This window comes from Leuresthes tenuis, unplaced genomic scaffold (assembly GCF_036924035.1).
Source record: "Leuresthes tenuis unplaced genomic scaffold, fLeuTen1.0.hap1 SCAF_4, whole genome shotgun sequence".
In the NCBI taxonomy this organism is placed as follows: domain Eukaryota; kingdom Metazoa; phylum Chordata; class Actinopteri; order Atheriniformes; family Atherinopsidae; genus Leuresthes; species Leuresthes tenuis.
The window spans coordinates 38,796,766-38,822,038 of record NW_027325358.1 but is presented as its reverse complement, the minus strand read 5'-3'; the positions used below and the strand labels follow the sequence as shown (position 1 = coordinate 38,822,038).

The 25,273-nt window shown below is 47.3% G+C and overlaps 2 protein-coding genes across 2 annotated transcripts in view; one reads left to right on the top strand and one right to left on the bottom strand.

Moving 5' to 3' along the window:
* The first annotated feature begins 1,912 nt into the window (after positions 1-1,912).
* On the top strand, positions 1,913-15,352 carry tmem109 (transmembrane protein 109). The gene is made up of 4 exons (XM_072383901.1): positions 1,913-2,235; positions 8,375-8,477; positions 14,294-14,688; positions 14,726-15,352. Exons 1-3 carry the CDS (start codon positions 2,038-2,040, stop codon positions 14,665-14,667), a joined length of 675 nt encoding a protein of 224 aa, XP_072240002.1. The 5' UTR covers positions 1,913-2,037; the 3' UTR covers positions 14,668-14,688; positions 14,726-15,352.
* Positions 15,353-16,297: 945 nt separating this feature from the next.
* Positions 16,298-25,273, bottom strand: part of LOC140304872 (uncharacterized) — a 59,948-nt gene continuing 50,972 nt past the window's right edge. The window contains exons 13-14 of the mRNA XM_072383677.1: positions 17,741-17,866; positions 16,298-17,313 (exon numbers count right to left, since the gene is read on the bottom strand). Of these exons, the coding sequence (XP_072239778.1) occupies positions 17,188-17,313; positions 17,741-17,866 (252 nt within the window). The 3' untranslated portion in view covers positions 16,298-17,187. The remainder of the gene's footprint in view (positions 17,314-17,740; positions 17,867-25,273) is intronic.

Sequence of the window (25,273 nt, the reverse complement as noted above, 5' to 3'; positions counted from 1 at the left end):
AGCGATGGAACCCCATACTTTGAGCATAATGCTGGGACCTATGAAACCCCATACTTTAAGAATAGTGTTGGCACTGGTGGAACCCCATACTTTGAGCATAATGTTGGTACCGATGGAACCCCATACTTTCAGAATAATGTTGGTACCGATGGAACCCCATACTTTCAGAATAATGTTGGTACCGATGGAACCCCATACTTTTAGCATAATGTTGGTACCGATGGAACCCCATACTTTCAGAATAATGTTGGTACCGATGGAACCCCATACTTTCAGAATAATGTTGGTACCGATGGAACCCCATACTTTCAGAATAATGTTTGCACTGATGGAACCCCATACTTTGAGCATAATGTTGGTAGCGATGGAACCCCATACTTTGAGCATAATGCTGGTACCGATGGAACCCCATACTTTAAGAATAGTGTTGGCACTGGTGGAACCCCATACTTTGAGCATAATGTTGGTACCGATGGAACCCCATACTTTCAGAATAATGTTGGTACCGATGGAACCCCATACTTTCAGAATAATGTTGGTACCGATGGAACCCCATACTTTTAGCATAATGTTGGTACCGATGGAACCCCATACTTTCAGAATAGTGTTGGCACTGGTGGAACCCCATACTTTGAGCATAATGTTGGTACCGATGGAACCCCATACTTTCAGAATAATGTTGGTACCGATGGAACCCCATACTTTTAGCATAATGTTGGTACCGATGGAACCCCATACTTTCAGAATAATGTTGGTACCGATGGAACCCCATACTTTCAGAATAATGTTGGTACCGATGGAACCCCATACTTTGAGCATAATGTTGGTACCGATGGAACCCCATACTTTCAGAATAATGTTGGTACCGATGGAACCCCATACTTTTAGCATAATGTTGGTACCGATGGAACCCCATACTTTCAGAATAATGTTGGTACCGATGGAACCCCATACTTTCAGAATAATGTTGGTACCGATGGAACCCCATACTTTTAGCATAATGTTGGTACCGATGGAACCCCATACTTTTAGCATAATGTTGGTACCGATGGAACCCCATACTTTCAGAATAATGTTGGTACCGATGGAACCCCATACTTTCAGAATAATGTTGGTACCGATGGAACCCCATACTTTCAGAATAATGTTGGTACCGATGGAACCCCATACTTTTAGCATAATGTTGGTACCGATGGAACCCCATACTTTCAGAATAATGTTGGTACCGATGGAACCCCATACTTTCAGAATAATGTTGGTACCGATGGAACCCCATACTTTCAGAATAATGTTGGTACCGATGGAACCATAAACTTTGAGTATAATTGTGGCATTAATGGAATCTCATACTGTGTCTGTCATCGATGGTGTCCATCTCTTCATTGAGTTTTGTTTCAGGTTCCACATCATGTTGGATCATTAATCCATTAATAGATTGAACTTTGATAAGAGTTGATAGTGTCCGTGTTGTATTGAAGTTAAGGCTGAAACTCTGACTAAAACTCCAGCATATCTCTGGAACCAGTTAATCCTGCTTTCATCTGTGCTGGTTTATAACAAGAGCTATAAAAAAACATGTGCTATCTTTTAAATCATTTTCTTTTTTTTTTTGGATTCCAGAGACAATGTTGAACTAACAGTTAAAGTTTAGTAACAAAACACTGAAAAACATCATCGTGTATCAGTTGGAAAACGTAATGTGCTGTTTCCAGCTGAAAAGAAAATTCTTGAAACGGTTTTCTCATCAATATAATAATTAATCCGAACACCCTCAGCACAACACCATTCTCATAGCTGCTCTTTGGCCAGTCCGTCCCTCAGAAGACTCACGCGGCCTGTACGTCAGGAACGTGAATCGTGCAGAGAGGCGGGAAGTTGTCATGCACACTTACTCAGTCAGACCAGAAGGTGGCGCACATCTCTGTTCATTCATACCGTGCTTTTCCACATCCTGTTGGAAAACTTTGTGCTGGCTGCCTAACTGCAGCTGCTTTGAGTTGATTCTGGGGGAGTTTCCGTGGCTGAAGTGTTCTCAGAATGTTTAGTCACACGAAACTAAAGGTTTTTAGCGGCCTTCATGTGTTCAGCTTGTTGGTGTTTTCTGTTTCGGGGGAGTTGGAGAGTCGCTCCGGTTTGTTCCAAGAGCTCCGGGACGCTCTGACTGACCTGGCCGGAGAGGGCAGAACCCTCTTGGGTAGGCTGGCAGAGGAGCAGATGGTGCTGTCGGTGCAGAAGGTGAGATATGAAGTTATGGAGTTAGCTCTCAATGAAGCAGCACGTGAATGCTACATGTAAGTTCTCTGGAACAGCTCCGTGAACCTGAACAAACACAGTGGATATTAAAGTAGTGTGAACAGGCCTGTGTGTGCGTGCTGCCATGGAGCATCTGAGTGACGGGAGTCACTGCGCAGACTCCATTCTTTAGAACTTATTATTTATTATCCTTACCACACTGATAATCTCATGACGTTTGTCAGCTGCATGTGCTCTGCTGGGCCTCAAGGAATGATGGGAACCTTCCGGTCTCACCTGATCCAACAACTGATTAGTTGAAACTAACCTTTCACTTGGAACGTGACTGGTTCCAAATGCAGGTCATAAACTGCAGTTGATGTCATATCTGTGTTCTGCAGTGTGTTGGATCAATAATCAATAATCAGTCTGAGCACATGATTTTCAACTGCCTTTCAATGACTTTAAATGCTGTTCTGATCAGTTCATGTTAACGGGTGAGGACGGGTGAGGAGGGGTGAGGAGGAGACACAGCTCATGTTAACGGGTGAGGAGGGGTGAGGAGGGGTGAGGAGGAGACACAGTTCATGTTAACGGGTGAGGAGGAGACACAGTTCATGTTAACGGGTGAGGAGGGGTGAGGAGGAGACACAGTTCATGTTAACGGGTGAGGAGGGGTGAGGAGGAGACACAGTTCATGTTAACGGGTGAGGAGGGGTGAGGAGGAGACACAGCTCATGTTAACGGGTGAGGAGGGGTGAGGAGGAGACACAGTTCATGTTAACGGGTGAGGAGGGGTGAGGAGGAGACACAGTTCATGTTAACGGGTGAGGAGGGGTGAGGAGGGGTGAGGAGGAGACACAGTTCATGTTAACGGGTGAGGAGGGGTGAGGAGGAGACACAGTTCATGTTAACGGGTGAGGAGGGGTGAGGAAGAGACACAGTTCATGTTAACGGGTGAGGAGGGGTGAGGAGGAGACACAGTTCATGTTAACGGGTGAGGAGGGGTGAGGAGGGGTGAGGAGGAGACACACAGTTCATGTTAACAGGTGAGGACGGGTGAGGAGGGGTGAGGAGGAGACACAGTTCATGTTAACGGGTGAGGAGGGGTGAGGAGGAGACACAGTTCATGTTAACGGGTGAGGAGGGGTGAGGAGGAGACACAGTTCATGTTAACGGGTGAGGAGGGGTGAGGAGGAGACACAGTTCATGTTAACGGGTGAGGAGGGGTGAGGAGGAGACACAGCTCATGTTAACGGGTGAGGAGGGGTGAGGAGCAGACACACAGTTCATGTTAACGGGTGAGGAGGGGTGAGGAGGAGACACAGTTCATGTTAACGGGTGAGGAGGGGTGAGGAGGAGACACAGCTCATGTTAACGGGTGAGGAGGGGTGAGGAGCAGACACAGTTCATGTTAACGGGTGAGGAGGGGTGAGGAGCAGACGCACAGTTCATGTTAACGGGTGAGGAGGGGTGAGGAGGAGACACAGTTCATGTTAACGGGTGAGGAGGGGTGAGGAGCAGACACACAGTTCATGTTAACGGGTGAGGAGGGGTGAGGAGGAGACACAGTTCATGTTAACGGGTGAGGAGGGGTGAGGAGGAGACACAGCTCATGTTAACGGGTGAGGAGGGGTGAGGAGCAGACACACAGTTCATGTTAACGGGTGAGGAGGGGTGAGGAGCAGACACACAGTTCATGTTAACGGGTGAGGAGGGGTGAGGAGCAGACGCACAGTTCATGTTAACGGGTGAGGAGGGGTGAGGAGCAGACACAGTTCATGTTAACGGGTGAGGAGGGGTGAGGAGCAGACACACAGTTCATGTTAACGGGTGAGGAGGGGTGAGGAGGAGACACAGTTCATGTTAACGGGTGAGGAGGGGTGAGGAGGGGTGAGGAGGAGACACAGTTCATGTTAACGGGTGAGGAGGGGTGAGGAGCAGACGCACAGTTCATGTTAACGGGTGAGGATGGGTGAGGAGCAGACGCACAGTTCATGTTAACGGGTGAGGAGGGGTGAGGAGGAGACACAGTTCATGTTAACGGGTGAGGAGGGGTGAGGAGGAGACACAGTTCATGTTAACGGGTGAGGAGGGGTGAGGAGGAGACACAGTTCATGTTAACGGGTGAGGAGGGGTGAGGAGGAGACACAGTTCATGTTAACGGGTGAGGAGGGGTGAGGAGCAGACACAGTTCATGTTAACGGGTGAGGAGGGGTGAGGAGGAGACACAGTTCATGTTAACGGGTGAGGAGGGGTGAGGAGCAGACACAGTTCATGTTAACGGGTGAGGAGGGGTGAGGAGGAGACACAGTTCATGTTAACGGGTGAGGAGGGGTGAGGAGGAGACACAGTTCATGTTAACGGGTGAGGAGGGGTGAGGAGGAGACACAGTTCATGTTAACGGGTGAGGAGGGGTGAGGAGGAGACACAGTTCATGTTAACGGGTGAGGAGGGGTGAGGAGGAGACACAGTTCATGTTAACGGGTGAGGAGGAGACACAGTTCATGTTAACGGGTGAGGAGGGGTGAGGAGGAGACACAGTTCATGTTAACGGGTGAGGAGGGGTGAGGAGGAGACACAGTTCATGTTAACGGGTGAGGAGGGGTGAGGAGGAGACACAGCTCATGTTAACGGGTGAGGAGGGGTGAGGAGGAGACACAGTTCATGTTAACGGGTGAGGAGGGGTGAGGAGGAGACACAGTTCATGTTAACGGGTGAGGAGGGGTGAGGAGGAGACACAGTTCATGTTAACGGGTGAGGAGGGGTGAGGAGCAGACACAGTTCATGTTAACGGGTGAGGAGGGGTGAGGAGGAGACACAGTTCATGTTAACGGGTGAGGAGGGGTGAGGAGGAGACACAGTTCATGTTAACGGGTGAGGACGGGTGAGGATGGGTGAGGAGCAGACACAGTTCATGTTAACGGGTGAGGAGGGGTGAGGAGGAGACACAGTTCATGTTAACGGGTGAGGACGGGTGAGGAGGGGTGAGGAGGAGACACAGTTCATGTTAACGGGTGAGGAGGGGTGAGGAGGAGACACAGTTCATGTTAACGGGTGAGGAGCAGACACACAGTTCATGTTAACGGGTGAGGAGGGGTGAGGAGGGGTGAGGAGGAGACACAGTTCATGTTAACGGGTGAGGAGCAGACACACAGTTCATGTTAACGGGTGAGGAGGGGTGAGGAGGGGTGAGGAGGAGAAACAGTTCATGTTAACGGGTGAGGAGCAGACGCACAGTTCATGTTAACGGGTGAGGATGGGTGAGGAGCAGACACACAGTTCATGTTAACGGGTGAGGAGGGGTGAGGAGCAGACACACAGTTCATGTTAACGGGTGAGGAGGGGTGAGGAGGAGACACAGTTCATGTTAACGGGTGAGGAGGGGTGAGGAGGAGACACAGCTCATGTTAACGGGTGAGGAGGGGTGAGGAGCAGACACACAGTTCATGTTAACGGGTGAGGAGGGGTGAGGAGCAGACGCACAGTTCATGTTAACGGGTGAGGATGGGTGAGGAGCAGACACAGTTCATGTTAACGGGTGAGGAGGGGTGAGGAGCAGACGCACAGTTCATGTTAACGGGTGAGGAGGGGTGAGGAGCAGACACAGTTCATGTTAACGGGTGAGGAGGGGTGAGGAGCAGACACACAGTTCATGTTAACGGGTGAGGAGGGGTGAGGAGGAGACACAGTTCATGTTAACGGGTGAGGAGGGGTGAGGAGGGGTGAGGAGGAGACACAGTTCATGTTAACGGGTGAGGAGGGGTGAGGAGCAGACGCACAGTTCATGTTAACGGGTGAGGATGGGTGAGGAGCAGACGCACAGTTCATGTTAACGGGTGAGGAGGGGTGAGGAGGAGACACAGTTCATGTTAACGGGTGAGGAGGGGTGAGGAGGAGACACAGTTCATGTTAACGGGTGAGGAGGGGTGAGGAGGAGACACAGTTCATGTTAACGGGTGAGGAGGGGTGAGGAGGAGACACAGTTCATGTTAACGGGTGAGGAGGGGTGAGGAGCAGACACAGTTCATGTTAACGGGTGAGGAGGGGTGAGGAGGAGACACAGTTCATGTTAACGGGTGAGGAGGGGTGAGGAGCAGACACAGTTCATGTTAACGGGTGAGGAGGGGTGAGGAGGAGACACAGTTCATGTTAACGGGTGAGGAGGGGTGAGGAGGAGACACAGTTCATGTTAACGGGTGAGGAGGGGTGAGGAGGAGACACAGTTCATGTTAACGGGTGAGGAGGGGTGAGGAGGAGACACAGTTCATGTTAACGGGTGAGGAGGGGTGAGGAGGAGACACAGTTCATGTTAACGGGTGAGGAGGAGACACAGTTCATGTTAACGGGTGAGGAGGGGTGAGGAGGAGACACAGTTCATGTTAACGGGTGAGGAGGGGTGAGGAGGAGACACAGTTCATGTTAACGGGTGAGGAGGGGTGAGGAGGAGACACAGCTCATGTTAACGGGTGAGGAGGGGTGAGGAGGAGACACAGTTCATGTTAACGGGTGAGGAGGGGTGAGGAGGAGACACAGTTCATGTTAACGGGTGAGGAGGGGTGAGGAGGAGACACAGTTCATGTTAACGGGTGAGGAGGGGTGAGGAGCAGACACAGTTCATGTTAACGGGTGAGGAGGGGTGAGGAGGAGACACAGTTCATGTTAACGGGTGAGGACGGGTGAGGATGGGTGAGGAGCAGACACAGTTCATGTTAACGGGTGAGGAGGGGTGAGGAGGAGACACAGTTCATGTTAACGGGTGAGGACGGGTGAGGAGGGGTGAGGAGGAGACACAGTTCATGTTAACGGGTGAGGAGGGGTGAGGAGGAGACACAGTTCATGTTAACGGGTGAGGAGCAGACACACAGTTCATGTTAACGGGTGAGGAGGGGTGAGGAGGGGTGAGGAGGAGACACAGTTCATGTTAACGGGTGAGGAGCAGACACACAGTTCATGTTAACGGGTGAGGAGGGGTGAGGAGGGGTGAGGAGGAGACACAGTTCATGTTAACGGGTGAGGAGCAGACGCACAGTTCATGTTAACGGGTGAGGATGGGTGAGGAGCAGACACACAGTTCATGTTAACGGGTGAGGAGGGGTGAGGAGGAGACACAGTTCATGTTAACGGGTGAGGAGCAGACACACAGTTCATGTTAACGGGTGAGGAGGGGTGAGGAGGGGTGAGGAGCAGACACAGTGTGACCTCAGACGGTCGCCCCCCCCCCCCATCCTGTGGAATCGTCCCGTTCTGTTCACACACGGCAGAACATCAGCACACAGGTTTATTCTCCAGTCAAAGCTCATGTCGTATTCCTCTGTCACATGTCAGCTGTATGACCTTTGAACTCCCAGTCGCTCCTCTTCTCTGGGCTCTACATCAGGAACCGTTCTTATATAGGTGCTTTTACTGAGAATTTATTTTAAGTTTATTTTAGTAAGAGTAGAGCTGCTGATGCATTCAGTGACGGATGGGAAGTTGGATTTTCCACCTCTGACCGTGAAGAAAACAACACCTATTAGCATTCAGATAGAGCTTTATTAGCTGAAAAGCAAGAGGACCAGAGTTTGAATTATTCTCTTCTGAGGCACAGTAAGGGCAGCAGGTGGTGTAGCTGAAGTTGGGTGGAGGTTAATGTGGGGCAGTTGGATTGAACAGGCAGCATGATATCACAGTACCTGCAAATCTTAAGCGCTCACTGATTGAGATGCTGTCAAATCCATGGGCGCCTAAAGTTCCAGGAGTGGAATTTTGAGTTGGCTGTGACTTCACATTCCCGTAATGAGAACCTGTAATTTACTTTTTATTTGTCACATAATCATTTGATTGTTTAAAATGTTTTATTTTGGACTTTATTCCTTTATGATCGTTTCTGAGTGAAACCACATTTCTTCCCTCATGCTATGATGAGTGAAGTTATCTTCTGGCCTGTCAGCATGCACCACACCAGCTGCCTCCTTCATAGAACCATCCACAGGAACAGTGGAAACCAATAATCAGACCCATGCGCCTGCAGCCAGCAGGGTCAGCCTGCTGCCCTGGAACTCCTCCTGCCAGAGAAACGGAGCTCATGTGGTCCACGTTTCTGCTCTGAACTCACTGAAGCAGGCTTCTTCCTCACTTTAAGCTGGTCTCCTCCCTGCAGGCTTTCTCTCAGGTGCTGGACGTAGCTGCAGAGGGTTTGGCTGGCGGTCTTAACATTCTGCTGCAGTATTTGTCACACTTCCTTCATGCTGCTGGAGTCCAAGGTAAGGTAGCTTCATCACTAACCCATTCTCTGAATGTTCTTTTCCCCATGTCGTGGAAACAGGCTTTGTGCTCATTTTCAAGATAAAAATGAATAAAAATAGCTAGTTAGTGAGCACGCTGCATGCTCACATCTGTGCATCGTAGGAACATGTGCTCAACAGCTGTGGGAATGTGATTTGTTCTGAGTAGAAGAGCAGCTCATTTACACGCCTCCGTGACCTGAGCTGGATCCATTGGACCACCTGAGCACTGCAGAGTCCAGCAGGGACTGAAGGTCTGTTCTCACCAGATGTCAGTGTCTGTTGGGTTTTTTCTGCAGTGTTAAAGGCTTATTCGCCAGAAGGGGAGATTTCAGAACCACCAGTAGTTTTTATGATGCTTTGAACAATTAAAATGGGTTAATTCGTAGAGCAGGCAGGGTAGGTGTCATGTGGTCACTTATCAGTTGGAAAAAAAGACATCCTGATCAGCCTGCTGCTGTTCTTTGGTAATTAATTCAGACCAATCAGAGAAGCCTCGCGGGGGTCAGTGTGTGCTTCCACACATCAAGCCAGCGCTGCATTCTGTGATGCTGGCTCCCACACACACAGCCTGTTACCCCCTTCCTCACCATCTCAGAGGTTAACTTTGACCCACCTCTGATGTGCAATAAGCCTCATCAGTCCCAGCTTCAAAGGAGAGTGATAAAGCCGGCAGGCAGCATTTTGTGCAGGTGTTCTTCTGTCTTTGCACATTGAGCATGTCAACACCAACATAAAGAGGGCTGCTGCGTTCAAGTCTGAAGGAAGTGGGAGACATCGGAGACGACTGACTCGATCTTAGCTGAGTGTCAGCTGGACTGAGGAGCTCTGCTGAAGAGTGCAGACGTGTCTCTGCCTCCTCCTGCTGCTTTATTAGCTTTTAAATCATTTTACTTCTTTCCACAAGTCTTGAATATCATTTTATGATTTTATTTTAAGTGAACCAAGACTTTTTAAATCATTTTTATTCTTTTTACAAATGATCTGATGAGCCAGCGACTACAGTCCTTCAACATGTCCTGTGAAAGCTGTCGGGTATATCAACCAGAAATCTGTGTGCTACAAGAAATGATTTTTGCCTTAGAAACTGAAATGGGACTTCATGAAACGCTCCCAATGGAATCCAGTGGTAAGAAGTCCACGTTTACTTCCAAAGGAAAGGGTGAAAAAGCAGCATCAGAGACCCTTCACTCCTCCTTCACTCCTACTGTGCCCAACCCACACACTATTTTGTCTCAAATTCCATCAGATGCACAGTTTTTCTCAGTAGTTCACTTGTCTAACGCATTTTTCTCTGTGCCAGTGCACCCTGATAGCCCATTTTGGTTTGCTTTTTAGTTTGAAGGGAGATCTTGGACTTTTACCCGGTTATGCCAGGGGTACTGTGAAAGTCCCACTATTTACAATGCTGCCCTCAAAGCTAGTCTGGATTAACTTCAATCAACCACAGGCTCTGCTCTTTTGCAGTATGTGGATTACATCCTTTTATGTAGTCCATCTAAACAACAGTGTGAAAAAGACACAGTGAATCTGTTGAAACATCTTCCTTCTTATGGCCATAAAGCCAGCCTTTCTAATTTACAGTTTGTACAGGACGAAGTCACCTTTTTGGGTCATGTGATTTCTAAGGATGGGCGCTCACTTTCTCCTAAACGTGTTGCTGCAGTTCAGATCATTCCTAAACCGGTTACTAAAAAACAGCTTATGTCATTCTTAGGTATAACATCTTACTGCAGGAACTTTATTCCTAACTACTCTTTTCTCGAAGCTGCCTTAGGTACTCTTATCCATGGTAAAGGCCTCCAGTCAGCTGATCGTGTTCCATGGACTCCTGAGGCTGAATCAGCCTTTAGTCAGCTTAAGCTGGCTCTTCAAACAGCACCAACACTTGGCATTCCAGATCCTCATGAACCTTTCATACAGGCAGTTGATGAGAAGCATGGTTGTATGACATCTGTTCTTATGCAGGAACATGGGGGCAGGCAAAGGCCAGTGGCTCATTTCTCAGCAAAACTGGACTCTGTGGCTGCAGGCCGCGCAAAAATACTGTCAGTCATGTATGGTTTGTGCCACACATAATGTAGGAAAGGCATTACACACATCACAAGCTGCTTACAACTTTAAAGCTGAATGATAGTGTCTTTTCCAAGACTCTGTGATGGACTTGGTGCTGAGCCGAAGAAACGTCCAACTGTTGGTATCAATGGAGGATATGTAAGTTCACCAGGAATAAAGTTAGCAAAACAGCGTCACAAACGCTGCTGCTCGAGTCCTGACTAGAACCAGGAAGTACGGCCATATCAGTCCAGAGCTCAGGTCTAGAACCAGGAAGTACGACCATATTAGTCCAGAGCTCAGGTCTAGAACCAGGAAATACGACCATATTAGTCCAGAGCTCAGGTCCAGAACCAGGAAATACGACCATATTAATCCAGAGCCCAGGTCTAGAACCGGGAAATATGACCATATCAGTCCAGAGCTCAGGTCTAGAACCAGGAAGTACGACCATATTAGTCCAGAGCTCAGGTCTAGAACCAGGAAGTACGACCATATTTGTCCAGAGCTCAGGTCCAGAACCAGGAAGTATGACCATATTAGTCCAGAGCTCAGGTCTAGAACCAGGAAGTACGACCATATTAGTCCAGAGCTCAGGTCTAGAACCAGGAAGTACGACCATATTAGTCCAGAGCTCAGGTCCAGAACCAGGAAGTACGACCATATTAGTCCAGAGCCCAGGTCTAGAACCAGGAAATACGACCATATTAATCCAGAGCTCAGGTCTAGAACCGGGAAATATGACCATATCAGTCCAAAGCTCAGGTCTAGAACCAGGAAGTACGACCATATTTGTCCAGAGCTCAGGTCCAGAACCAGGAAGTATGGCCATATTAGTCCAGAGCTCAGGTCTAGAACCAGGAAATACGACCATATCAGTCCAGAACCAGGAAGTACGACCATATTAGTCCAGAGCTCAGGTCCAGAACCAGGAAGTACGACCATATTAGTCCAGAGCTCAGGTCTAGAACCGGGAAATATGACCATATCAGTCCAAAGCTCAGGTCTAGAACCAGGAAGTACGACCATATTTGTCCAGAGCTCAGGTCCAGAACCAGGAAGTATGACCATATTAGTCCAGAGCTCAGGTCTAGAACCAGGAAATACGACCATATCAGTCCAGAACCAGGAAGTACGACCATATTAGTCCAGAGCTCAGGTCTAGAACCAGGAAGTACGACCATATTAGTCCAGTGCTCAGGTCTAGAACCAGGAAATACGACCATATTAGTCCAGAGCTCAGGTCTAGAACCAGGAAGTACGACCATATTAGTCCAGAGCTCAGGTCTAGAACCAGGAAGTACGACCATATTAGTCCAGTGCTCAGGTCTAGAACCAGGAAATACGACCATATTAGTCCAGAGCTCAGGTCTAGAACCAGGAAGTACGACCATATTAGTCCAGTGCTCAGGTCTAGAACCAGGAAATACGACCATATTAGTCCAGAGCTCAGGTCTAGAACCAGGAAATACGACCATATTAGTCCAGAGCTCAGGTCTAGAACCAGGAAATACCACCATATTAGTCCAGAGCTCAGGTCTAGAACCAGGAAATACCACCATATTAGTCCAGTGCTCAGGTCTAGAACCTGGAAATACGACCATATTAGTCCAGTGCTCAGGTCTAGAACCAGGAAATACGACCATATTAATCCAGAGCTCAGGTCTAGAACCGGGAAATACGACCATATTAGTCCAGAGCTCAGGTCTAGAACCAGGAAGTACGACCATATTAGTCCAGAGCTCAGGTCTAGAACCGGGAAATATGACCATATCAGTCCAAAGCTCAGGTCTAGAACCAGGAAGTACGACCATATTTGTCCAGAGCTCAGGTCCAGAACCAGGAAGTATGACCATATTAGTCCAGAGCTCAGGTCTAGAACCAGGAAATACGACCATATCAGTCCAGAACCAGGAAGTACGACCATATAAGTCCAGAGCTCAGGTCTAGAACCAGGAAGTACGACCATATTAGTCCAGTGCTCAGGTCTAGAACCAGGAAATACGACCATATTAGTCCAGAGCTCAGGTCTAGAACCAGGAAGTACGACCATATTAGTCCAGTGCTCAGGTCTAGAACCAGGAAATACGACCATATTAGTCCAGAGCTCAGGTCTAGAACCAGGAAATACGACCATATTAGTCCAGAGCTCAGGTCTAGAACCAGGAAATACGACCATATTAGTCCAGAGCTCAGGTCTAGAACCAGGAAATACCACCATATTAGTCCAGAGCTCAGGTCTAGAACCAGGAAATACCACCATATTAGTCCAGTGCTCAGGTCTAGAACCGGGAAATACCACCATATTAGTCCAGTGCTCAGGTCTAGAACCAGGAAGTACGACCATATTAGTCCAGTGCTCAGGTCTAGAACCAGGAAGTACGACCATATTAGTGCAGAGCTCAGGTCTAGAACCAGGAAGTACGACCATATTAGTCCAGAGCTCAGGTCTAGAACCAGGAAATACGACCATATTAATCCAGAGCTCAGGTCTAGAACCGGGAAATACCACCATATTAGTCCAGAGCTCAGGTCTAGAACCAGGAAATACGACCATATTAATCCAGAGCTCAGGTCTAGAACCGGGAAATACGACCATATTAGTCCAGAGCTCAGGTCTAGAACCAGGAAGTACGACCATATTAGTCCAGAGCTCAGGTCTAGAACCAGGAAGTACGACCACATTAGTCCAGAGCTCAGGTCTAGAACCAGGAAGTACGACCACATTAGTCCAGAGCTCAGGTCTCTGTACCGGCTTCCTGTCGCTCAGAGAATAGACGTTAAAACAGCTCTGCTCCTGTACATCTCTGACATGTTAGAGCCATATGAACCAACTGGGACCCTGAGAACCTCAGGGAGGGGTCTCCTGCTGGTGCCCAGAGTCAGGACTAAACAAGCTGAGGCTTCGTTTCAGTCTTATGCTCCTAAAATCTGGAAGAGTCTTCCAGAAGATGTGAGACAGCCTCAGCTCTGACAAAGTTTAAATCCAGGCTGAAAACAGTTTATTTAGCTGTGCATATGACAACTGAAAGTATTTATCTGCACTCTTCGGTTTTAATTGAATTAATTAATGATTATTTTTAAGGTTTTATGGAATGATTTTATTTTCCTTCTGATTTTATGTGGCTGTAAAGCACTTTGAATTGCCCTGTGGATGAATTGTGCTCTACAAATAAACTTGCCTTACATCGGGTTTATTTTCCAACATGAATTCAGAACATGCAGCCTAATCATTTTTCTTGTTAGCAGCTGGAATAAAACCCTGCAGGGGGAAACAGAACCTCGAAGCTCATATGCCTGATAGGGTGTTGCTACAGCACTAATGAATGGTCAGTGTCTTTTTGGAAAACTTTCTCGCCATCAAACAGCACATGTGTGACATCCTGAGACCGATATCCAGGACCTGCCAAGAAGTCCACAACTGTGGATTTATTCTTTCATTCAGGCAGAGTTTCAGCCACCCTCTCCTCCTGGAGTTTGAATATAGACCATCATAACTGTCATGTTTTCTGTGGCCTCATGCGATGGTTGAGTCGAGATGAAAATGATTTTAAACACCTGCCAACAAACGCCACATGCTTACATGAAATGACTGTATCAGGACAAACGGGTTGTATCATCTGACATCAGAACTTATTAGCATAAATCCACTGGTTGTTGCTTTTGTTGGACCCTCAGAGAATTCCACTCAGAACTTGTTTCTGTACTGTATTTAGTGTCTCTGCTCTTGTTTTTCACAGTTGGCTTCCCTGTGAGAAAAGTGACACCCGACGGGCTGATCTTTGTGGGTCAGTGGGTCCTTGTGTCTCTCATTTGCTACTGGCTGATCTCCTTTGCGCTCCGACTGGTTGCATCCACCCTGAGGCGGGCTCTGTGGTTGTTGAAACTTGGAGTGGCTTTTGCCTGTTTTGGACTCATCCTGAGTGACTACCGGGTGGGCACAGAGACCATGGCCATCCGATTAGCTGTCCTGGTGTGCGTCTGCGTCATTCTGGGAGTTGGAACCTCGAGTGGTTCTATTGTGGCGGACAAAACGGCTCGATTGGAGGAGCAGGTGAAGATCCTTGAAAGACGGCTCAGAGAAATGGAGAGATGGACTCGGACGGAGGAGTGAAGGAGCCAGCAGATGTCAAATGTTTCAGCCTCATCCGTAGAAGATGTCCCTTAATGAGGTTCTACGCATCTGATATTTTCATTACTCGTGATTTTTATTGACATGATATATTTTTAAGCCTCAGATGGATATAAATGAAACTTTTTTTTGAAAAACGGACTAAATCACCTGTTTTGTTGCCTCAGCATTAACATACAAATCAAATGAAAGAATTCAGCGGTATTAAAACATTTAAATGGAGAAACCACCTGAGCAGGCCCAGCTCTGGGCTGTGGTCATGTGATCAGACCCAATGCTAAGGACATTAGGCATTCTTTGTTTGTAGCTGAGGTGCTGCCCAGGAGAAGCAGTTCAAACGCTGAGCTCAGCACCATTTGCACCCATCATAGTTCACCTGAACATGTTGAACGCTTTCAGACTGTGCCTTAGTGTGGAAGAGCAGGAAGATGAAAAGTGTTCTGGCTCTACTCGTAGCATTATGCTGTTTCTGTGCAGCTGCTGTGCGATCCGTACGCTGGATATTATCGGTCTTCAGCACCATTTATCTTTAAAAGCTGCTTTGTTTCTAAGTAGATGAATGCAGTTATAAGCCAAAGATGGTAACTTTATTCTCAGAGAACGTGTGCAGCCTAAACTGCTGTTTTATATGACAATAAAACCTGATCCATTTTCCACGATGCTCACAGAGCTCAGTGTCTTCTTTGTTGTATAAAAATGAAGATGTCAGCTCATGAAACTTCTCTGTTCTCCTGGTGACACAATTCTGAGAGTGAAAGAGTTTATCTGAGTAGAGATGAAAGTAATCCAGCAGTTTAAGCCTTAGAAAAGCTCCTGAGGAGGCGGCAGGAGGCTGTTCTTCACACAACAGCTGAGTTATTAACGTGCTGCAGTTCAGCAGGTTTCTTTATTAGATTTAGCCCTTTTTCAGCCAGTGATTTTTAAAGCCTTTAAAGCCTTTTTTTAAAAAGAACTATTGCATAACTAGTTGGTTGACTTAAATGTGAGCTCTTTCAAAAAGGGAAGTTTAGTTTAGTCTTGAAAGCATATTACAGATGTGCTAACCTCAAAATGTTTCAGTGAAAATGCTGCGAAACATGCACACAACTGTCTGCGTGAAGTTATGGATAAACTGAAGATTTTCATGCATGTTTAAAATATATTTTTTATTCTGATTAATACCCACAGCTGTATCTGAAATGTGAGTGTTTTTTAGCTGTTAAATGTGAGTCTGATCTGTTGTGGATCCTGTATCCACCTCAGCTGGATGTCCTCACTCTCCATGTGAACAGGTGCTGTGTGCTGATCCTGCTAGGGAGCCATGACACTGTCATGAAATGCTTATTATAGTTCCAGCATGTTTTTACACACAGGCAGACACTTCAGCATCCTTCACTCTCTGCTCCGATCCTGCTGGGCCCTGAGGTGGCTGCAGGGGAGGCTTCTTTCTCTGAACCAGCGCAGGTGAGCCTTGGGTTTTAGGCTCATAATGCCCAAAGAAAATGGGATTTAGTTGCATATAAATCGAAGTGAATGAAATGTAGAACCAAAGCTGTGTTTGCTATCTACATTTCTGTAACTAACCAAAGCATTGATATTATACCATAAAAAACCCCATAAAGGAATCAGTCTGTACATGGCAACAGTCTCTTTAATATTCACTTTGAGTAGCAAATCTCAGCTCTGTTCAGTGTGCAGAGTGAAGAGTCACTGGCTTACAGCTGAAAGATGGCTGTGGAGCCCTCAGCTCCAACTCCATCAACTACCACACGCATGATGATTGGTTACAGAAACAATAAAAAAACATCTTATTATAATATGCACACCAGTTCTACATCAAACACTGTTACATGTGAGGAACATTACGGCAGGAAACAGACAACAGGGTGAGGGTTACTACAGCGTATGGAAGAATGGAGGAGACATGAGGCCTCGTTCACTTCAGATCAGAAGGCACCAACAGTGGTGAGTTGTGTTCATGGTCACAAAACAAACCTGCACCTTAGGTAGGCTGAAGAGGCAGAATAATAACTGAACCTCAGCTGAGGTAGATGGCCACCTTTCCAGGTTCTGGTTATGCTGGGGGTCTCTTTCTGTTAAAAGGCAGTTGTTCCTCCCCACTGGCCTGTGCATGTTCAGGATGAGTGGTAGTGAAGATTCTTTCGGAATGGTATAGAGGGCAGCTGTTTATGAACTGGTATTATATGATTACATCTAGAATTAATGTGGTTGAACCTGACAGTGTGAAACTGAACTTGTTGCCCTTCTAAGTAAAGTACCCTGAGTTGACTTTGGTTGTGACATGAACATTTGGTGCTACATGAACAAAGTGAATTAAACCGAATACCATAAAACAGATGAATGCTCATTGAGGTGAGGAAGCAAAGAGCAGAATGTGTTCACGTGATGTTTGCTGCCCCCACCCACACCTGTTTCTATCCGTGAGTTAAAATCTACTGAAGAAGAACATAGAATGGTCAGACACACTGTGGCGTGAACATGTGGAGGGGATGAGTCAGCCTGCTACAGGAAGCTGGAGGAGGTTTTGCAGCTATCAATCTGGAACTGGTAAGCAGCTCCGTCAGAGGAGCTGAGAACATTGGTGGAGGAGGGGTCTGCAGGAGCCCCGGGACCTGGTGCAGCCTTGGCCTGTGTGTCACAGAAACAAAAAATATGTCATTTATTTCCTCTTTAAAAAGCAGTGTTTATTGGACCATTGTTTCATAAGCACATTCCTTCATGTTTTAAAAAAGACGAGTACAGACTAACAGCACTGTACGTGTTCTCCAAGCACTCCCACACACCAGCAGCTACAGACATGATTCCAAAGAGTCTCTATTTCTATAAAAAAATGAATGGGACTATAAATGGGAGTAGAGACTTGAAGTGTAGCAGCTTAATGAGGTGCAGCTACAGAAGTTGGAAGGTTGTAGCATGGATCTTATGATCTATTTCTAAAATGTTTTAAAAGATCAGCGAAAAAAGGCATCAATTCCTCTCTCATGATTTGGGTTGTTAAGGAGAGAACAATGTATGACCAACGTGTGTGTGTGTGTGTGTGTGTGTGTGTGTGTACCTGTGGTGCAGCAGTCAGAAGGGGATCAGCAGGTGAAGAGTTCACTTCCTCCATCTTGGTCTCCAACTTAACATACTCCTGAGCTACTGCAGGTGGAGGACCACTGTACATAACTGGAGCACAGCCCTACACACACACACACACACACACACACACACACACACACACACACACACACACACACACACACACACACACACACACACACACACACACACACACACACACACACACACACACACACACACACACACACACACACACACCTCAGGGTTCAGTTCAATTCAATTCAGTTTTATTGATATAGCGCCAAATCACAACAAATGCCATCTCAAGGCACTTAAATAATATAGTCCAATTCAAGCCAATTAGAGTTTAATTCATTGTAATCATAATCTAATGAAATCCAATTAATTAATTTAAAAATAATCCAATTCATTCATATAGAGCCAATACAAAAAATAATATCCTAGCTAAGGAAACCAACAGATTGCACCGAAACTTGTCTTCAGTCCAATCTCCCGTCCTGAGCCTGAGGGACTGTGGAAAGGAACGACTCCCTTTAACAGGAAGAAACCTCTGGCAGAACCAGAACCAGGAAGAAACCTCTGGCAGAACCAGAACCAGGAAGAAACCTCTGGCAGAACCAGAACCAGAAAGAAACCTCTGGCAGAACCAGGAAGAAACCTCTGGCAGAACCAGACTCAGGAAGAAACCTCTGGCAGAACCAGAACCAGGAAGAAACCTCTGGCAGAACCAGAACCAGGAAGGGTGGCCATCCGCCTCGACCAGCTGGGGTTTGAGAAGACAGAAAAGAGGGAAAAGAGGGGGGAAAAACACCATAACACCATTCAAAGGATACCTGCTGGAACAGGGAAACATAGGTTAATAATCACAATAATGTCACATGTACATAATATCAATTGTGAAATTAATCAGGGGGAAAAAGAGAGCAAAGTGAGGAAAGGTGTGACAGATGAGGTCCCCCAGCAGTCTAAGCCTATAGCAGCTTAACTATGGGATGTTTCAGGCTCACCTGAGCCATCCCTAACTATAAGCTTTACCAGAAAGGAAAGTTTTAAGCCTAATCTTAAAAGTGGAAAGGGTGTCTGCTTCCTGGACATTTACTGGCAGCTTATTCCACAAGAGAGGGGCCTGATAACTGAAGGCTCTACCTCCCATTCTACTTTTAGAAACTCTGGGAACAACAAGTAAACCTGCAGTTTGGGAGCAAAGTGCTCTGTTAGGAAAATATCTTACAATGAGATCTTTAAGATGTGATGGAGCTCGGTCATTAAGAGCTTTATATGTGAGGAGAAGAATCTTAAATTCTATTCTGAATTTAACAGGGAGCCAATGAAGAGAAGCTAAAACTGGAGAAACATGATCTCTCCTGTTAGTTCTCATCAGAACTCTGGCTGCAGCATTTTGGATCAGCTGGAGGCTTTTCAGAGAATATGTGGGACAGCCCAATAATAAGGAATTACAGTAGTCCAATCCTGAAGTAACAAATGCATGAACTAGTTTCTCTGCAACACCCTGAGACAGGATGTTCCTGATTTTAGCAATATTACGAAGGTGAAAGAAGGCAGTCCTAGAAACCAGTTTTATATGTGCCTCAAATGATAAATTCTGGTCAAAAATAACTCCAAGGTTCCTCACTGTAGAACTAGAAGCCAAGGAAATACCATCTAGAGTAACTATATAACTAGACAATTTCTCCCTGAAGCGCTCAGGTCCAAAGAGAACAACTTCAGTTTTGACTGAATTTAAAAGCAGAAAGTTCTGAGTCATCCAGGTCTTTATGTCTTTAAGACAGGCTTGTAGTCTGACCAACCTGTAGGTTTCATCTGGTTTCATAGATAAGTACAGCTGAGTATCATCAGCATAACAATGGAAATTTATGCCATGCTGTCTGATAATGTTACCTAATGGAAGCATGTATAAAGTAAAAAGAATCGGTCCAAGCACAGAATGAGGAACTCCATGACTTACTCCAACGTGTGAGGAAGATTCTTCATTTACAAGAAAAAAATGGAATCTATCAGATAAATATGACTTAAACCAGCCTAATGCAGTTCCTTTAATCCCAATAACATGTTCAAGTCTCTGTAACAGAATGCTGTGATCGATCGTATCAAATGAAGCACTGAGATCCAACAGGACAAGCACAGAAACAAGTCCGCTATCAGAGGCTAAGAGGAGATCATTGGTAACTTTCACCAGTGCTGTTTCTGTACTATGATGCACTCTGAATCCTGAAACTCTTCAAACAGATTATTTCTAAATGTAAATGATCATAAAGTTGAGCTGCAACTATTTTTTCAAGAACTTTAGACAAAAAAGGGAGACTGGATATAGGTCGATAATTAGCCAACACTTCTGAATCAAGAGTAGGTTTTTTAAGTAAAGGTTTAATTACAGCAACCTTAAAAGTCTGAGGTACATATCCTGTCAACAAAGACAGATTGATCAAATCCAATATGGAAGTATTGATTAAGGGGAAAACTTCCTTGAACAGTCTGGTTGGGATTGGGTCTAACATACAAGTTGATGGTTTAGAAGAAACTATTGCTGTTGTTAGCTCAGAAAGATCTCCCCCCTGAGCTGTCATCTTATCGTGGTGGGGGAGTTTGCGTGCCCCAATGAGTCTGGGAGCTATGTTGCCCGGGGCTTCAAGCCCCTGGTAGGGTCACCCAAGGCAAACAGATCCTAGATGAGGAACCAGATAAAGAACAGCTCAAAAGACTCCTGATGATGAAAAATAAATTTGGACCTCGTCATCCCTTGCCCGGATGTGGGACACCGGGGCCTCCCCCCGGAGCCAGGCCCGGGGGTGGGGCCCTGCAGCGAGCGCCTGGTGGGGCTCAGTCGGGCATAGCCCGAAATCATGACGTGGGTCCCCCTTCTTAAGAGGGGTTGGACTCTCTTCCACTCTGGAGTTGCCCGTGGTAAGAGGCGCAGAGCAGGTGTGGGCATACTTATTGCCCCCCGGCTGTGTGCCAGTACATTGGGGTTTACCCCAGTGAACGAGAGGGTAGCCTCCCTCCGCCTTCGGGTGGGGGGACGGGTCCTGACTGTTGTTTGTGCCTATGCGCCAAACAGCAGTTCAGAGTACCCACCCTTTTTGGAGTTTCTGGGGGAGGCACTGGAGAATGCTCCTACCGGAGACTCCCTCGTTCTGCTGGGGGACTTCAATGCTCACATGGGCAATGACAGTGAGACCTGGAGGGGTGTGATTGGGAGGAACGGCCCCCCCGATCTGAATCAGAGTGGTGTTATGTTGTTGGACTTCTGTGCCAGTCATGGACTGTCCATAACGAACACCATGTTCAGGCATAAGGGTGTCCATATGTGCACTTGGCCCCAGGACACACTTGGCCGCAGTTCGATGATCGACTTTGTGGTTGTATCATCGGACTTGCGGCCGTATGTCCTGGACACTCGGGTGAAGAGAGGGGCGGAGCTGTCAACTGATCACCACCTGGTGGTGAGTTGGCTCCGCTGGTGGGGGAGGATGCCGATCGGACCTGGCAGGCCCAAACGTATTGTGAGGGTCTGCTGGGAGCGTTTGTCAGAATCCCCCGTCAGAAGGAGCTTTAACTCCCACCTCCGGCAGAGCTTCAACCATATCCCGGGGGAGGTGGGGGACATTGAGCCCAAATGGGCCATGTTCCGTGACTCCATTGCCGAGGTGGCTGACCGGAGCTGTGGCCGTAAGGTGGTCGGTGCCTGTCGTGGCGGCAACCCTCGAACCCGCTGGTGGACACCAGTGGTGAGGGAAGCCGTCAAGCTGAAGAAGGAGTCCTATCGGGCCTCTTTGGCCAGTGGGACCCTGGAAGCAGCTGATAGGTACCGGCAGGCCAGACGGGCTGCGGCTTCGGCGGTTGCTGAGGCAAAATGGAGAACGATTTCCGGACGGCCTCGAAGAGATTCTGGTCCACCATCTGGCGTCTCAAGGGGGGGAAGCGGCTCACAGTCAACGCTGTGTACAGTGGGGACGGGGCTTTGCTGACCTCAACTAGGGATGTTGTGAGTCGGTGGGGGGAGTACTTCGAGGAACTCCTCAATCCTACCAACACGTGTTCGGAAGAGGCAGAGTCGGAGAGCTCGGAGACGGGGCCTCCCATTTCTGGGGCTGAGGTTGCCGAGGTGGTCAAAAAGCTCCTCGGTGGCAAGGTCCCGGGGGTGGATGAGGTCCGTCCTGAGTTTCTCAAGGCTCTGGATGTTGTAGGGCTGTCTTGGCTGACACGCCTCTGCAGCATCGCGTGGACATCAGGGACAGTGCCTCTGGACTGGCAGATCGGGGTGGTGGTCCCCCTCTTTAAAAAGGGGGACCGGAGGGTGTGTTCCAACTATAGGGGTATCACACTCCTCAGCCTCCCTGGTAAGGTCTATTGGGGGTACTGGAGAGGAGGATCCGTCGGATAATCGAGCCTCGGATTCAGGAGGTGCAGTGTGGCTTTCGTCCTGGCCATGGAAAAGTGGACCAGCTCTATACCCTCGGCAGGATCCTGGAGGGTGCATGGGAGTTCGCCCAACCAGTCTACATGTGTTTTGTGGACTTGGAGAAAGCGTTCGACTGTGTCCCTCGTGGAGTCCTGTGGGGGGTGCTCCGGGAATATGGAGTACCCTTGATAGGGGCCGTTCGGTCTCTGTATGACCGGTGTCAGAGTTTGGTCCGCATTGCCGGCAGTAAGTCCGATACGTTTCCGGTGAGAGTTGGACTCCGTCAGGGCTGCCCTTTGTCACCGATTCTGTTCCTAACTTTTATGGACAGAATTTCTAGGCGGAGCCAGGGCGTTGAGGGTGTCCGATTTGGCGACCTCAGAATCGGGTCTCTGCTTTTTGCAGATGATGTGGTTATGTTAGCGTCGTCAGGCCGTGACCTTCAGCTCTCACTGGAGCGATTCGCAGCCGAGTGTGAAGCGGCTGGGATGAGAATCAGCGCCTCGAAATCCGAGACTATGGTTCTCAGCCGGAAAAGGGTGGAATGCTCTCTCCGGGTCGGGAATGAGATCCTTCCCCAAGTGGAGGAGTTCAAGTATCTCGGGGTCTTGTTCACAGTGAGGGACGAATGGAGCGTGAGATTGACGGGCGGATCGGTGCGGCGTCTGCAGTATTGCGGGCTCTGCACCGACCCGTCGTTGTGAAGAAGGAGCTGAGCCACAAGGCGAAGCTCTCTATTTACTGGTCAATCTACGTTCCCATCCTCACCTTTGGTCACGAGTTGTGGGTAGTGACCGAAAGAACAAGATCACGAATACAAGCGGCCGAAATGGGTTTCCTCCGCAGGGTGTCTGGGCCTCCCTTAGAGACAGGGTGAGAAGCTCAGTCATCCGGGAGGGGCTCGGAGTAGAACCGCTGCTCCTCCGCATTGAGAGGAGTCAGATGAGGTGGCTCGGGCATCTGGTTAGGATGCCCCCTGGACGCCTCCCTGGGGAGGTGTTCCGGGCACGTCCCACTGGGAGGAGACCCCGGGGGAGACCCAGGACACGTTGGAGAGACTATGTCTCTCGGCTGGCCTGGGAACGCCTCGGGGTCCCCCCGGAAGAGCTGGAGGAAGTGGCCGGGGACAGGGACATCTGGGTTTCTCTGCTCAAGCTGCTGCCCCCGCGACCCGACCCCCGGATAAGCGGCAGATGATGGATGGATGGATAGCTCAGAAAGATCAACTGGGCAGAAGCCGTCTAAATACAAATCAGGTTCTAAAGATACTTCTAAAGCTGCTCTACTTGATGATACATCAGTGAATAATAGTGGGAAGGATTCCATCAATCTTCTCTCTGATAGAAACAATTATATTGATGAAGAATCTCATGAAATCATCACTGCTGAGAGTTAAAGGAATACATGGCTCAACAGAGCTCGGACTCTTTGTCAGCCTGGCAACAGTGCTGAAAATAAACCTGGGATTATTCTTATTCTCTTCTATCAATGATGAATAATAAGCAGTTCTAGCTTTACAAAGGGCTTTCTTATACATTATTAAACTATCTTTCCAGACTAATTGAGACTCTTCTAAATTAGAGGAACACCACTGTCTCTCCAGCTTTCTTGCAGTCTGCTTTAACGCAGCTGTGAATTATACCAAGGAGCCAACCTCTTCTGACTGATTACCTTCCTTTTCAGAGGGGCAACATTGTCCAGTGTTGTACGCATTGAAGCTATAGTGCTGTCAACAAGAGAGTCAAGTTCTACTGGAGTAAAATTTAGGTAGCCGTCCTCTGTCATATCTGCACATGGCAGTGAAGAAAAGGATGATGAAATCAACTCTTTAAATCTGGTTACAGCATTCTCTGACAGACACCTTCTATATGTAAAATTCTTCTCAGAAGCCGTATCGTCAAATAATGTAAATTCAAAAGTTATTAAAAAATGGTCAGACAAGACAGGGTTATGAGGGAACACTGTTAACTGTTCACTCTCAATGCCATAAGTCAGCACAAGGTCAAGGGTATGATTAAGGCAGTGAGTAGGTCTGTGAACACTTTGAGAAAATCCAATAGAGTCTAATATAGAATTAAAGTTAATATTTAGGCTGTCATTTTCAACATCTACATGAATATTAAAGTCACCCACTACAATGACTTTATCTGTACTCAGCACTAACTGTGATAAAAACTCTGAGAATTCAGACAGAAACTCAGAATAAGGGCCAGGTGGATGATACACAACAACAAATACAAACACTCTCCAAAGAGAACCATTTCAGTTTTGTCTGAATTTAGAAGCAGACAGTTCTGAGTCATCCGGGTCTTTATGTCTTTAAGACATGCTTGTAGTCTGACCAACCTATTGGTTTCATCTGGTCTCATAGATAAGTACAGCTGAGTATCATCAGCATAACAATGGAAATTTATGCCATGCTGTTTAATAATATTACCTAATGGAAGCATGTACAAAGTAAAAATAACTGGTCCAAGCACAGAACCCTGAGGAACTCCATGACTCCATGACTGTGTGAGGAAGATTCTTCATTTACAAGAACAAACTGGAATCTATCAGATAAATATGACTTAAACCAGCCTAATACAGTTCCTTTAATCCCAATAACATGTTCAAGTCTCTGTAACAGAATGCTGTGATCGATCCTATCAAATGCAGCACTGAGATCCAACAGGACAAGCACAGAAACAAGTCCGCTATCAGAGGCTAAGAGGAGATCATTGGTAACTTTCACCAGTGCTGTTTCTGTGCTACGATGTTTTATTTTTTTTTTGCACAAGCGGATTTGCTCCTTTTGTGTTTATTGATTGGGTCAGTCAGCACTTCAGCAGGTTTTGCTTTCTTTGTTTCAGTCTCTTAAAGTCTTTATTGTCTTATTTTAGGAGGTTCTATAAGTTCTCTTGTGGAACCAGCTGTCAGGGAATCAGGATGCAGATGTCCTCTCCACCTTTAGGATTAGGCTTAATGCACTGAGCTCACTCCCTTCCCTGCAGTCTGTGTTGCTCTCCCAGCAGGTATCTGTGGTTACTGACCACACCAGGAAGTCCTGCTTTCCCCTCTTCTCACCTAAGCCTGATTGTTGGA